Here is a 16,075-nt window from a genome sequence, read left to right as displayed (position 1 = left end):
AATAAAGTCCCTCACTTATTGAAGCTTTATGAATGGTTATCCTATCTGCAGCTTAGTGAGTGTTCTAGAATCTGATTTCTTAGAAGCGTTAGACAAGCTGTAAGTTAATGACTTACTTCTTAGATGTGACTTGGCAACTGGTTGGTGGTCTGGAGGTGCCAATAAGCTTCAGAGAGGGGCTGGTTAATTTCCATTTCTCTCTTAAAACAAGAATGCCTTTATTCTGTCTTTTTGTTTTCTGTCCCTCATTTTTCAACTTTGTAGCTATGCTTTGGTTTTATTGCTCCCTGCTGAATTCTCTCCTATTGCAAATATTAAAATAAGGGTGATTTAGGAGAACTAAGGTTAAAAATCTGCTCCATGAGCTCCATAGGCAAGATGTCTTGGCATTTCTCTTTGTGGAACGTAAGCAGGGGTGAGTGGACGCGTCGTCTGAAATGCCAGTGTGTGTTGCCCAGAGACGTGCTGACAGCTGGGCCTGACAGTGCTTGCTGGCCACTGGCCGCTCCTGACCCGTCCCCTTCTCACCTCGTTCCCCGGCCACCACCCCTTCCCCCAACAACGGAAACCTGGGAGGCATGCCTGTTCTCTTTTGAGAGGACAGCTTGAATATTCACTCCAGCTTTTCAGATAGAACATTGACATTGTCTCTTTGAACTCAGTTCTCTCTTTTATTGGGTTCTTTACCCTTCATGCAGTTTTAAAATCTTACTCGTGAGCAAGCTGCACATCCCTTACATGCCATCTTGTTCAGCTTCAAACAGTGGCACGTTTAGAAGCTGCATTTGAGGTCCATGACTTCAGACATGACAATTCGGCATTGATCAGGTTGGCTGTATGTTTGAGATTTGTCAGTTCCTTTGTCCATGTATTGTGTGGCTTTCGGTACCTTTTCTCTGTATTTCAAAAGACCTTTGTGTACATCTTGCCTTTATGTGTAATCTTACAGGGCAACTTTCTGCCTTTTGTTCTTCTCCTGCTCGTTTTTCACAGGACTGGAATTTGGTGTAAGGCTTGCTTAAAATGCAGGGGTCTAAACTCCTCTAGTTGTTTTCTGTTCATTGCAGACTTTTATTTTTTTTTAAATAATAGAGATTTCGTTTTTTAAGGTTTTCTAATTTTGAATTCTTAGAGATGTAATGGCCTCCAAAAGTAAGAGATATGGGGGAAGTAGTTTTTGTTTTAATTTTAATTTTTGTGATTCCTTTCCATTTTTATTCTAGAATGAGGGAGTAGGATGGGGTGGGATAGTGGCGGTGATGGTAGTGGTTGAATATGAGTAGAACAGCGCCTGAAACCAGACCATCACAACTCTCAAACACCAGATATATCATGATATGTTATGTACTTTTGTGTATTCCTGAAAATATTTTTGTACCTTACAAGGTATTTTATTGTTGCTTATACTTTCATTTTTGTCTCACATTTTGACAGTTTTCTTTTCCTTTCTTTCTCAATGTTTAACTGATGCCAAATTTCCAGAAATTAAAAATTTTTCTTCTGTACCTTGCTATCCTGTAGGTCCTTTAACATAAAACTAAACCTTTTGATCAACTTTACAACAAAATTTTAAAAATAAATTTTTGTAAGAAATGAATGTAAAGTTTATTGCCTTAGTACCACGAAAATCTGCTTCAAATAAATTAGCCTGAATATTAGAAAAGGACACTGTGAACTGCATGTAGACAATAGATCTGTGAAAATGCAGGCCAGTGATAAAGTTATTTTAAATATGAAGAAGAATAGTCTCTTGTTTCCTTACCTCTCTGACTTCTGATACCTTCTAGCCAGCTTGCCTTTCTCTGGCAGCATGAGTAGTTGCCTGCAATCTAGAACTGTTGGAATACTATAAATTTAAGGCTCCCCTGGTTCGGAGAAGGCAATGGCACCCCACTCCAGTACTTTGCCTGGAAAATCCCATGGATGGAGGAGCCTGGTAGGTTGCAGTCCATGGGTCGCTAAGAGTCGGACACAACTGAGCAATTCACTTTCACTTTTCACTTTTCATGCATTGGAGAAGGAAATGGCAACCCACTCCAGTGTTCTTGCCTGGAGAATCCCAGGGACGGGGGAGCCTGGTGGCTGCCGTCTGTGGGGTCACACAGAGTCGGACACGACTGCAGTGACTTAGCAGCAGCAGCTGGTTTGGTAAAGAATCAGTCTTTGGCTCAGTGTTCGGTAAAGCTCAGTGATTTGATAAGACTCAGTGTTTGGTAAAGAATCCTCTTGCCAATGCAGGAGATGAGAGTGTGATCCCTGACTTGGGAAGGTACCTGGAAGAGGGAATGACAACCCACTCCAGTATTCTTGCCTGGAAAATTTCATGGACAGAGGAGCCTGGTGGGCTACAGTCCATGGAGTCTCAAAGAATTTGGACTGCACTTAGTGGCTAAACAACAAAAATAACAACAAAAAGAATAGTGCTTATAAATGTTCCATTGTACATAAAATACCTTCTCTTATATTAAGATTATATCTTTAAATATTGAGACCAAGTATTCTCTGGTTAGGAATCTAGCAACCAACATAGTTCAGTGATGTGTTCACAGCATTAGTTCAAGTCTCTGCCTCTTCTGTAGGTTTTGCTTGTCTAGTTATTGGGACTTTTCCTTCTTGCTCTAAAACAGAATAATTTTTATTGGAGTGTAGTTGCTTTACAATGTTCTGTTAGTTTCTTTGCTGTGCTATGCTTCATCGTGTCCCGACTCTTTGCAACCCCATGGACCAGGCTCCTCTTTGCAACCCCACCCACCAGGCTCCTCTGTTCATGGGATTCTCCAGACAAGAATAGTGGAGTGGGTTGCCATTTCCTCCTCCAGTGGATCTTCTCAACCCAGGGATTGAACCTAGGTCTCCTGCATTGCAGGTGGATTCTTTACCAGTTGAGCTACGAGGGAAGCCCCTGTTAGTTTCTACTGTACAGCAGAATGAATCAGCCATACACATACATGTATCCCCTCCCGTTTGGCCTTCATTCCCACTCGGTTCACACAGCGCATTAAGTGGAGTTCCCTGTGCTATCCAGTACATTCTCATCAGTTATCTATTTTATGCATAGTTCAATAGTGTATAGGCACAACCCCAGTCTCCCAAGTCCTCTCACCCATTTTGCTTCTTTATATAAGGTGATTCCAAGATGTTGTGAGAGAGTGGGCATTAATTAAGTATAAAAATAGATACTGTATGCTCATAATCTCATTTTGGTCTTTCGATCACTAATCCTTAACTAAATTCTGTTTTGGTTGTTAGAATTCTGCTAATTACTGGAATTGTGTAATTGTGAGGATTTCTTTTTCTGTGAATGAGTACACGTTTGAATTAACTCATCCCAATGCTCATTTTTATATTTACCTATTCCCCCCCTTTAATTTTATAATGTGTTAGAAAATTTTCAAACCTCCAGGAAGTTAGGAAGAATTATATGACATACCTATTTTTAAAGATGTTTTGCAAAGTTTATTTAATATAAAGTTAAAAGTTTTAAATTGTGCCAATAATTGAGTTTAGAAATTTTATTCCTCATAATTAATTTTTGCCTTTTTTGTTGTATTTTAGTGTGCTAGAGACCAATTATACATATTTTGTATTTTATTTTTTGAAATCATTTAATATTTTTTGAGTAATCTCCCTGTATAATAGCAAAACACTGAATCAAATAACAAATGTATTTTAACACAGTTTTTATGCAAAGTGACATTTTAATACTGTTTTAAGGATGACCTATCACTTTTATAAATATAAATTTACAGAGGTGTCTTCTACTTTAAATACATTAAAATTTGAATTTTAATGTAAATATTGAAATTCAGAATCATATTTATTTTGTAACTTTCTGTGATTAGCTCCCCTTTCTGAAGCTGAAATGAAGAAAGGTTAAAGACTTTTCTCAAACATGTTTTAGCTTTTGGCTTAAAAATCCTAACATTTAGCCAAACTTTTCAAACTACTATTTACTATTTCTTGATTGCTCAATATTTAGTCCAAGTGTTTTTCTATTTTTTAATATGTAAATATAGGAATGTTTGCCTCACTCTAAAAAGATATAAGTAAGTCCAGCAATGTGTTTATGAAAGGTTTTTAATAACTTGGGGAAGTGAAAGTCGCTCAGTCATGTCCGACTCTTTGCAAGGAAATTCTCCAGGCCAGAATATTGGAGTGGGTAGCCATTCCCTTCTCCAGGGGATCTTCCCAACCCACGGATTGAACCCACCAGTTGAGCCCCCAGGGAATCCCAAGATACTGGAGTGGGTAACCTATCTCTTCTCTTGTGGAACTTCCCAACAGGAATCGAACCGGGGTCTCCTGCATTGGAGAGGATTCTTTACCAGCTGAGCTACCAGGGAAGCCCAACTTGGGGAAAGTATTTTTTTATAATGTAAAGTGTGCAAAAGAAGGAAACAATTATATATTTATAGAGAAAAGGCTACAGGAAATAGAAATGCTAAGTGTTAATAAAGTTGGGTGGACAGGCTTGTGTGCATGGTGCTGCCTTCTCTGATGAAGAACAGATCTTCCCCAGAATATTGCATCAGCTGGTGAGCTTTCTGCACTTGTTCTGAGGCAATGGCCCTGCATCCCTGATTCTTCAGGGAGAAGAACACCCATCTCTAGTTTCCTTTATGTAGATGCCTACGTTCCTGTGTATTTTCATTGTAGATCAGCAGTCCCCAACCTTTTTGGCACTAGGGACCAGTTTCATGGAAGACAGTTTTTCCACAGAGGGAAATACAGTTTCAGGATAATTCTTACTTCTTTTATTATTACATTGTGATATATAATGAAATAATTATCCCACTCACCATAATGCAGACTCAGTGGGAGCCCTAAGCTTGTTTTCCTGCAACTAGATGGTCCCATCTGGGGATGATGGGAGACAGTGACATCCAAAGTGTGCTTGCTTATGTCCAGTTTACTCCATAATCTCATGTTTCGCAAAGATAGGATACTGGAAATGGAAGCAGGCTTTTCAGTGCTTTTATGGCAATCTCAGGATATTCTGCCTTGACTTCAATCCTAAACATATGGAGAGTTCGAGTTGTCTCATACATACCTCTAAGGCCACAGCTATTTGGGATCTCAAGCGGTCATGGGAGTGAAGGGGAGTGGCTATAAATGCAGATGAAGCTTTGCTTGCTTGCCCACTGCTCACTGTACCAGTCTTTGGCTCAGGGGTTATATTATTGATAGCTCTATATCCCCTGTTACAGATAGCTCACCTTAGCTGAACTGGTTGTATGGGTTGAAATCCCATTGTATGTGTTGAACTTCTGCCTTCACTCACTCCTGTTTTGTGTTTTTAAACCTCACTGTTAGATTTTTTTTTAATATAAGACTTTCAACTTCCATTTGATAAATGCTTACACTTGACTTTTTTGTACAAAAATAAAAGCTTTTTGGGCTTATCTGGCAAAATTCTATTACTTATTTCCCACATTCAGTTTTCTTGTGGTCTGCTTCAACACTTTAACACAACAAACCCACTGGTTTCCCTTCTGTGGTCTTTTTTGTCTACCAGAGCTTTTATTGTGTGGGACAGTACACCCCACCCCCCAGCTTCACTCTGGTTAGTTTTCCAGGCTAACTACTTCACAGATGTTCCATTCGGTTCTCTTTATTTCTTTCTTTATGACTGTGCCGGGTCTTCATTGCTACGCAGGCTTTTCTCTAGCTGTAATGAGCAGGGCTGCTCTCTCGTTGAGGTGAGCGGGGCTGCTGTTCACTGTGATACCCAGGCCTCTCGTTGCAATGGCTTCTCTTGTTTCAGAGTGCAGGCTCTCAGCACCAGCTCAGGAGTTGTGCCCAGGCTTATTTGCTTCAAGGCATGTGGAACCTTCCCAGACCAAGATCTAACCAGTGTCACCTGCATTGGCAGGTGGATTCCTATGCACTGTACCATCAGGGAAGTCCCCCAAATGGAAATTCTTTAATAGTTTGTATTCAGATTTTTTTATTTTAGTTTTTTCCCCTCATGCCTCACAGCATGTACTTGGGCTTCCCAGGAAACTCAGTGATAAAGCATCTGCCTGCCAGCGTAGGAGACACAGGAGATATGGGTTTGATCCCTGGGTCTGGAATATCCCCTGGAGGAGGAAATGGCAACCCACTCTAGTATTCTTGACTGGAATACTCCACAGGGGAGCCTGGTGGGCTAAAGTCCATGAGGTCACAAAGAGTCAGACAGGACTGAGAACATCCTGTGTGTGTGTGTTCTCAAAAATGAAGTGGGTCTGCTGCTTCAGGAAAAATGACTGCCAGCATCTGTTGCTGATGATAACAGTTCATGAGTTCGCAAAGAGTCACCAAAAAAAAAAAAGAAGAAGGTAAGACAGTGCACTGCGTGTACTAGTGCTAATGAAAAAGAGCAGTTGTTGTAACCATCAAGCAGATGGACTAGTATATGTGGTGGTTAGGAAAAAGATAGATTTAAAAAATAACAAATTCAACAATGCAATGAGTGGGATAATAGTACAGGATCACTCACCAGACTGAGAGTTTCTTGTTGCCCTAGAGGCTTTCATCCACATTCCTTAGTGCCCATCACTGCACCCGGGACTAAGAAGCTGTGCAGAGAAGGAATGAATGAATGAACCCTTAGTGGTAACCTTCATTTGCAGTGTTATCTCCTAGCTCTAGTGTCAGTCTTCAGGTCATTAAAGACAGCCTGTCAGTGTGTTTATAAGTACCTAGAAGTGAAGTTTTCATGAACTTAAATGTTGCGTTTCAATTGCAGGCGTCCCTTAGCAAGGTGAAAGTAACAGAACCATGGCTCAGTTTCCCACACCCTTTGGTGGTAAGTTTTCAAAGATTTTTTCTTTTTTTTTAATGTACTTTGGAACTGTAGTTTTAAAAACTTAGTATTATGGCAGATTTCAAATATTCACATAAATAGAGGGAATAGTTCACTCAACCCATTGCATAGTTTCAGTGATTATCAATCAACTTATGGTCAATATTGATTCACTTGGATTCTTTTGAGCACCTTGCATATATATATATCAGATCATTTCATCCACAGACATTTTAGTGGACATTTCTAAAAGGTAACACTTTTAAAGATATAACTATGATACTGTTACCACTCCAATGAAATTTATAGTAATTCCTTAATGTTCTCAACTATAGAGTCACTGTTAAAAATTTCCCTGATATTCCTTAGGTGTTACTTTTTTGTTACAGTTTGGTTCAACTCAGGATCTGAACAAGACACAGTGAATTAGTTCATGTGTCTCTTTAGTTGCTTTGTTAGTGAACCACCCCCCTCCCCCATCTCTGTTTTGATTTGTTGTTTTCTGCAATTTATTTGTTCAGGTTACTGGGTCATTTATATTCTGTACTTTGTTTGGAAGACTGGATTTGAAGCATGCAATTTTTGTTTTGCTTTAGTTTATCTATTTGAAACATCAATCTGCACAAAATTTTCTTTTCAGGTAATCTTCCCTAAGATTATTAGGAAAGTGTTAAATGTTGGTTTCCCTTACTGGCCATGTTTTGTTTTGTTTTAAAGAGATACAGTTGCCAAAGTATCTCTTGGCAACTGTCACACCTGGTCACCATGAAGAGAGTAAGGCAGCCCAAAGCCTCATTCCTGAGATCACGTCAGGAAAAGTCTCTGTGGGATTCTTAGTGCAGAAATCTGCAATCTTTTCAAAACCATTCATGTTACTATTTTATTTTGTGTTTTGTCTTTGTCCTCCTTCTTAATCACTGAGCACATTTTTGTTTTGTTTGTTTGTTTGTTGGGGTTTGCTTTTACTCGACGAATTTTGACAGGGCCCCAGACGTTGAGGACTGTAGGACCTGTGAGGGATCTGATCTGCCTGGGTCGCCCTCTTTTCCCTGATGTCTGTCGCAGTGCCTGGCACATACAAGGCTTTCAGCAAGTACGTTTCCAGGGACGGAATGAATTGCTGCGCTGACCATCACTGTCATCAGACCTGCCCCGTCACGTATTGTCTGTTCCCACTATTTGGGAAGACGTCTGAACTCCTGAAAGCCTTTTTCTTAATGTAATCAAGAGTTATTTTGGTGAATTCATGTGAGGAGACCTCGTAACTAAAGTGGGCTCCCCTCGTGGCTCAGATGGTAAAGGATCTGCCTCCAGTGCAGGAGACGTGGGTTTGATCCCTCGGTTGGGCAGATGCCCTGGGGAAGGGAATAGCTACCCACTCCAGTATTCTTGCCTGGAGAATCCCATGGACAGAGGAGCCTGGTGGAGCCCTAAAGTGAGGACAGTCTCAGAAATGAGGGAACATCTGGTCAGTCCAAGAGTTGAAACTGAAGAACTTAACCCTGTTTTCTCTGGTTTGTCATTGTTTTTTTTTTTCCCCCCAAGATACTCATTTCCCATTTTTAAAATCAGTTTCAGTGAATTATAATCTACATTCTATAAAAGTTACTGAAGTCTAGTGTTTGAGTATTTTTATCACTCCAAAAAGATTTTCATGGAATCAACTAGAATACTAATTTAGTGAAGCTCAATTTTTCCATAACTTTCACAAAGAATGTATGTTAATGTCTTTTTTTCTTTGCTTGCTTTACTCTTACTTTTCTCTTTTTTTTTTCCTTTAAAAAGTTATCTTATTGCAGTATAGTTGATTTACAGTGTTGTGTTACTTGGTGTTGTACAGCAAAGGGAATCCGTTACACATAGACTTATATCTACTGTTTTTATATTCTTTTCCCATTTAGGACATTAGAGAGTATTGAGTAGAGTTTCCAATGCTGTATAGTTCTTATTATTATCTATTATATACATAGTACTGTGTATGTGTCTACTCAACTTCCAAGGACAAACAGATGGTAATTTATCAAATGGTTTATAATATACTGACCATATAAGTGTTGTGGAAACTGTGTGTGAGCATGTTGTTTTTCTTTTTTCGTTGAATAATTCCTTTGTCTTTTCTTTGGCTTGTAGGCAGCCTGGATATTTGGGCCATAACTGTAGAGGAAAGAGCAAAGCATGATCAACAGTTCCATAGTTTAAAGCCAATATCTGGATTTATTACTGGTAATTGGAGTCAGTATTTTTACATTTTTACTTACCGTAGTGCATATATCTGTGGAAAGTCTATTATGCAGAGTGAAGGTCGGCACCTATGACCAAAGATGTACTTTACTTATTTGACTTAGCCTGGATTCTGTATTTTCACAGTTACTTTTCCTCCGATGCACTCAAGCCTTTCTGCAGTTTTTAATGGATGCCAAGTCACTGTTTTAGCCATATCACTGGTGGGAATTGGTGAAATTAATGGATACATTCTTTAAGTAATTGTAGCATTGGACTGTGGTCCTTGAGTAAAAACACTTCCTTAATTCTGACCTTGACCTTGGCTTGAGAAACTTGAGTAAATTAAGAGATATGAACATTTAAAAACATTTTGTTTATTACTGTGTCCTTAAAGATGCCTTTGTACTTTGCCTTTTCTAGTTTCTTTCCTGTTTGATTACTTTTCAGGAATTAGCTTTAGAGAAAATGAAATCTAGATTTCCTGGAGACTTGTTTTTGTGTATGTTTGTCTCAGTTCTCTTTAACTTATTAATTCTTAGTCATTGATGTCATTCTTTTGATCACTGTTACTCATTCTCCATAAATATGTTAGCAGTACCAATAATTTGAAGTGTAGGTAAATGGGAATAGCAAAGAACCCTTTTGTAAAGTAGAAGTATGGGTCATCAGTTTCCTGGGGATTCCTGGAGGTACACTTTGTCATAATATGTAGCTGTTACCATTTTAATTACTAGCAGATTTATTAACATAGACAGTCTACCCTTACATAATGGTACACACTTTTTTTTTTAAGTGTTACGTTCTAAAGTCCATGCTGATGTATTCATTTTATTGTTACTTACAAACTTATCATTTGGCTTTTAAAATGTATTAAGTTTCGTATTTACTAGATTATTAGCCTCTTTCATTTTTGTAATTTTGACATAGGAGTTTTCTGTCATCCACTATTTTCTTCTAAAACTTTATCCATTTAATTTACAGGTGATCAAGCTAGAAACTTTTTTTTTCAATCTGGGTTACCTCAGCCTGTTTTAGCACAGATATGGTAAGTTGGAGCTTCATATATACAGAAGGTTGTAAAAAAAAATAGTTCAGTAATATCTAATCTTAATTTCTTAAATTATTGAAGGAAAACATGTATCTCTAGTCTGAAATATGCTTCCACCAGAGAAATACTTCTGAAAATTATCTTTCTGATATGGAACTTGAAAAAGTGGTGACATTTGCAAGATAACACTGTTGTAAATTTGACTTCCCAGTTGAGAAATCTGCATTTTAATGTTTTCTCACCAATTGTTTTGGCTTCATTCACGTCACCCATGCTCAACTGAGTGTCCCACATTTCTTGGTTTGTAATGTGATGGTATTGTATCTTTCACTGAATAAAAGGCAAAGAAAATATTTGAGGCTCAATAGGGAAATAACTAATGAAAGAGTGAAAAAACCAGTATTTATTACAATGTTGTACAAGGTGAGCACATAATAAATATTGGTGAATCCCTTGATTAACTGGCACAAATAAGTACCCAGTCTTTTGAAACCATTGGAAAAAGAGTGAATGAAAAAGAGTGGCCAATGTAGTTTTGGGTACTAGGTCTATGACTTTGGGAAGCTGTGGTGAATTCTTTGGCCAAGAGGCCATGCTTTCCTGCAATGGATGGTTCTTACAGTTGATTCTTCATTTCCCTGGGTTTCTTAGTATTGTGGAGACAGCTTGCTGTAGTGTCATCTGTACAACTATCTATCTTTATGGTTTGGAACGTGTATTTATTCTCTCCCTGTCAGCCTCAGTTTTCAAATCTAGAAAATGGGAAGATGCATATTTATTTATAGGAGTATTGAGTGGTTTAGCAGAGAAACTGTATACAAAGACCTTAGTGCGGGCCCTGGCACATTACAGGTCCTCAAAACAAAACTTCAGGAAGGTACCTGCTGTCATCATCAGGGATTGGGTGTTCCACGTTGACTGAATTACCCAACCAATTGCTTGTCCCCTTAGTTCATTAACTTTAAAATATTTTTAATTTTATGGAAATTAATAAAGTTGACGTAGTTCCTTATTGCCTTTAAGTGGAGTCTACAGTACATAAGCCTGATTATAAGTCATCAGTATGAAAATGATTTACTGTGCTCTGACATAACAAAACTTACATGGGAATTTATGTATTATTTGTGAGTGGATATATTTGAATTGAAATTAAATGATACCCAGATTCCTGCGCTTTTTTTGGTGTCTGCTTTGTTCTCTTTTTCCTGGTTGTCAGCATATTGGCTGCCAGACTGTCCCTTTAACTATTATACCCTTCTTGTACTAAGTTCTGATCTATTTGAAGCAGAACAATCAAACAAGGTTTTTGAAATCAAGTAACAGGTAGAGAGAAAAACACACAAAGACAGGTAGACAGAGAGAACACTCATGTATCAGTGAGCAGTGTCACTGACATGTTGGTTAAGTGTGCTCAGTCACTTCAGTCGTGTCTGACTCTTTGCGACCCTATGAACTGTAGCCTGCCAGGCTCCTCTGTCCATGGGATGCTCCAGGCAAGAATACTGGAGTGGATTGTCATGCCCCGCTCCAGGGGAGCTTCCCAACCCAGGGATCAAACCTGCATCTCTTAAATCTCCTGCACTGGCAGCCCTGTTAAGTGCCTAAGTCTAAATGGGAAAGACTTGTGACGTCTGTGTTAAACTTCTGCTTTGTGTTCTGGTGATTATGTTTCATGCAATCAACCAAGGTCACTCACTAGACTCTTCTTTTTCCAGATTAATTTCTTTCACTGAATTCTGCTCCTATACTGTATTTACAATCTGTGAAGGTTCATTCAAGAAGCAGTCTTGTGATGAATTACTGCAAGGAGATCTCACTTAACATTTGTTCACTCAGCAGTGGAAAAATATCTGTCAGATGTCTCCTATGGACCAATGACTGTTGTAGGTGCTGGGAACATAGCTGTGAACAAAACTGACACAATTTGTGCTTTCATAGAGATTGTAATCCAGTGGAAGGAGATGGTCAATAACAGCATAAAAAGTGTCACATGTTAATAAGTGTAATGGAGAAAAACAAAGTATTATTTAATAAATTTCACTTCTTTCCATTAACACAGTTAATTTTCCAAACTTTTTTTTCTTTGGTGGAGGAATTGGGGTGGGGCACAGGGGAATTCCCTGGTAGTCCAGAGCTTACATCTCTGCACTTCCACTGCTGGGGGCCTGGGTTTAATTCCTGGTCAGGGAACTAAGATGCCACAAGCCAAAAATAAAAAAAGAACAAAACAAAACTGCTTTTTTTTGTTTGTTTGTTTCTGTTTTGTTTACCAGAGTACACTAAAGTAATTTTTGCCAACTTTTTCTTTTCATTGTGAAAAATTGTGTTAATAGTGAAGATAATGAGTTGGCAGACTTAGGTTAAATCCAAAATGTTTTTTATCTTTCTTTTCTGACATTCTGTTAAATTTGTGGTGGCATATTTTAGTTGCATCGAGAATTACTACTAGGGGGAAGAAACAAAACAAAATACACTTACACACCTATTGGGACTTCCCTGGTGGTCCAGTGGCTAAGATTCCACATTGTCAATGCAGGGGGCTGGGGTTTGATCCCTGGCTGGGGAACTGGAGCCCACATGCTACAACTAAGACCCCTTCCTAGCCAAACAAAAACCCCCAAATCAAAAAAAACACACCTTTAAGTATCTTCCCAAAAGAAATAGCTTTGAAAGGTCATTGTAAATTTTATGAGGCACAGATGTCCTGCTAAGATGCTGGAATGGTGTGATGCAGAGTGTGAGGAAGATCTGTCTTTTAGCACCAGCTTCTTCAGGGCTTCCCAGATGGCTCAATGGGTAAAGAATCCACCCGCCAATTCAGGAGACTCGGGAGATGCAGGTTTGATCCCTGGGTCGTGAAGATCCCCTGGAGGAGGAAATGGCAACCTACTCCAGTATTCTTGCCTGGAGAATCCCATGGACAGAGGAGCCTGGTGGGCTACAGTCCCTGGGGTCACACAGAGTCAGACACGACTGAGCGGCTGCGCACACACAGCACAGTTGCTTGTTCCCTTTATAAGCCTGAGCAGTACTTCACCTCTTCATGTTTTGGTTTTTAAGTTTATAAATAACAGCTGACCTGATGAAGTAGGTTTTCCTCCCTATCTTTGATACTAATCTTGTGTTCTCACTTGTTTTTTCTGATAAGGTCAAAGGCTTCAAAAGAAGCCCTTCCCCTTTTGGTAGAGGAGCGGGTTTGAGTCTATAGAGTTTTAGGCAGTCTGTGCCACTCCTCTGGAGAAGAAGAAAATTTTTGTATTGAGAATTAGGAACTTTTTCTAGTTTCTCTTTCTCTTTGTGCCTTTCTTTCTTTGCTCTAGACCACAGTTGAAATGTAGACGTGATGGGGGCTGCTGGGGAATATCTCTTAGAATTCATGTAGAAACTGTACTCCAGTTAATTTATTTATGAGCTTTGGAACTGTAACCTACTAATACTTTGGAGATACGTATCTGTCCAGTCCAGTTTCTAATTAAGAATACAGGAAATCCTAAATTCTCCCTCAGAGGATGGAGTCAAGTCAGTGTGTTTAAAGCCAAGTTATAACAGTAACCAAAGATGATTCCTCTCCCTAGAAATTGTCTTACTACTAAGGAGCTGAAAGGAAAGCTACCAATATCCTCTTATCTTTTGGCAACTTAAATGCTTAACATCGTTCCAACCTTAGGCTCGTGTGGAGACAGGAGAGAACAAGGCAGAGGGCAATGGACAAGAGCCTTGAATAGAAGACAGGTAGAGAGAAGACAAAGAAGTTGAATGAGGGCTTTGGAATCAGAGGCGGTAGGGGCCATGGAAAGAGGGGACAGAAGCTGTTAAGGAGAGAAGTGAGGGGAAGAGAGGGAGCACTGCTTGGAAACAGCCCCGAGAGAGGAGGAGGAAGCCAGAGGCAGAAATTAGGGGCAGGGATCAGGGCAGTCACCCCTTAGGATACCATTTAGGAACCTCTGAACATACGTCAGGAGGGCCTTCGGCCCCCAGCAAGATCAGTTTGCTAAAGTCCCTGGCTCCCCCAGAAGTCATCCAGAACATTCCTGAGTCTTCACCATCTCAGTTCATGTTCGTGAGCATCTCTCCAGCTGGTGGGAGCCATGCCTGATTGCTCTCCTTTCGTTACCCTGTACAACCAGTCTATCAGCGTATACTTTTGACTTCATTAGACTGTATCCCCAATCTGGCCCCTGACTTTCTGTCTCCTTTGCTACCATCCTGATTTGTCACAGTGGGCCGAATAACTGTGCCCACGATCTGACCATCCTGACTGGAGTCTCTCTTTCACACTTGTCCCTTTAGATTCCATTCTCCAAGCAGCAACCCAACAATCTTTCAAAAAAGTAAATCCTGCCCCCCGCCAAAAGGTAAATCCATTTAAAACTCTTCATTAATAAGAAAACCCAAAGTCGTTACCAAGGCCATAGGCCCATGTGAACTGGGCTCTTGGCTGTTTCCCTCTTTTATTTTGTACCATTTTCTTCTTAATTTTTTGCACTCCGGTTTCACTGACCTTGTTTATATTCTTTAAATGCCTCAGGGTCATTGCACTTGGCATTTTCTCTCCCTGTCTTGCAGCTCTTCTAGATCCTTACATATCTGGCTGATTACCCATCAGGTTTCGATTCATGGGTCACCTTCCCTGAGAAGGGCTTCCTGAGCACTTGTCTAAAGTACTTTCCTCTCAGTTTTGGATGGACATATACACAGGGCTGCATTTAAAATGGGTAACCAGCAAGGACCTACTGTATAGCACAGAGAATCCTGCTCAATATGGTGTGTCAGCCTAAATGGGAGGAGAGTTTGGGGAAGAATGGATACATGTATATGCATGGCTGAGTTCCTTGGCTGGTTACTGAAACTATCACAGCATTGTTTCTTAATCAGCTATACTCCAATACAAAACAAAAAGTTTTAAAGGCAAAAAAATAAAATTTTTCCCTCTCCCTACCTGCTCCTGCCAACATCTTCTCTTTCCGATTGCTTTGCTTTATTTCTTTTTTTTTTTTTTAAAGATTTTTTTATGTGAACCAGTCTTTATTGAATTTGTTACAATATTGCTTCAGTTTTATGTTTTGGTGGGTTTTTTTGGCCACGAGGTATGTGGAATCTTAGGTCCCCAACCAGGTATCGAATCCACACCCACTATCTTGAAAGGCAAAGTCCTAATCACTGGATCACCAGCGAAGTCCCCTTGCTTTATTTCTTAATAGCACTTATCAATATGTTGAGTAGTCTGGTTTTCTTGTGGAGTGTCTGCTTACACTGAAACAAGGACAGGAGCTTTGCCTGTCTTTACCTTAGTTGTAAGCCCAGTTCCTGAATGGAGACCTTAGTAAGTGATCTTTTCAAAAACTATTTGTTGGGAAATTCCCTGGCAGTCTAGTGGTTAGGACTCCGCACTTTCACTGAGGTGACCTGAGTTCAGTCCCTAGTTGGGGAACTAAGATCCCACAAGCTGTGCTGCAAAGCCCAAAATTTTGTTGTTGTTGTGTGAATAAACAAAGAGATGGTGAGTGACTGGGCCAGGTTAATCTGGACAGGGGAGGTGAGCAGCCTGTGATGAGCCTTTGTGGGTGAGGTGGCCTCCTAAAGGAACTGTCTGATGCAGTGAATGAGGTGGAGTGGAGACAGGTCCTTCTTTCCTCTGAATCGTGTGATACAGACGAGGTAAGTTACAGAAGAGCTACACGCCTGTCCACCGCAAACCCCAAACCCATTCAGTGGCGTTCAAGGTTACCTCATAGTTCTTTTGTTTACAGACTGAGGATGTATGAAGTGCTGTGTTCAGAAGTTACTTGAATGTTTTTTTCCTATGTGGACATGTACTCATTCAAAATACTACTAGGTTTATTTGTATTTTTCTTTGTTATTGTTGTTGTTTTGTTTTTAATTAATTTTTATTGAAATATAGTTAATTTACAGTGTTGTGTTAGTTTCTGCTATACAGCAAAGTGAATCAGTTAATATATAAACATACATCACTCTTTTTTTAAGATTCAATTCCCATATAGGTCATTACAGAGTAT

The 16,075-nt window shown here is 39.6% G+C and overlaps 1 protein-coding gene across 8 annotated transcripts in view; it reads left to right on the top strand.

Moving 5' to 3' along the window:
* Positions 1 to 16,075, top strand: part of ITSN1 (intersectin 1) — a 253,901-nt gene that overhangs the window by 67,438 nt on the left and 170,388 nt on the right. For 6 of the 8 annotated variants that reach the window (XM_024993603.2, XM_024993592.2, XM_024993593.2 and 3 more), the window contains exons 2-4: positions 6,731 to 6,790; positions 8,918 to 9,010; positions 9,992 to 10,055. In XM_024993603.2, coding sequence (XP_024849371.1) covers positions 6,763 to 6,790; positions 8,918 to 9,010; positions 9,992 to 10,055 — 185 coding nt within the window. In that variant the 5' untranslated portion in view covers positions 6,731 to 6,762. Of the gene's footprint in view, positions 1 to 3,830; positions 6,321 to 6,730; positions 6,791 to 7,770; positions 7,881 to 8,917; positions 9,011 to 9,991; positions 10,056 to 16,075 lie in introns of those variants that run through there. The other 2 variants (XM_024993595.2, XM_059890005.1) reach the window with 2 other exon arrangements.

The sequence above is a fragment of the Bos taurus genome, chromosome 1 (genome assembly GCF_002263795.3).
Source record: "Bos taurus isolate L1 Dominette 01449 registration number 42190680 breed Hereford chromosome 1, ARS-UCD2.0, whole genome shotgun sequence".
NCBI lineage: Eukaryota > Metazoa > Chordata > Mammalia > Artiodactyla > Bovidae > Bos > Bos taurus.
This window is presented reverse-complemented; position numbering and strand designations above follow the sequence as displayed.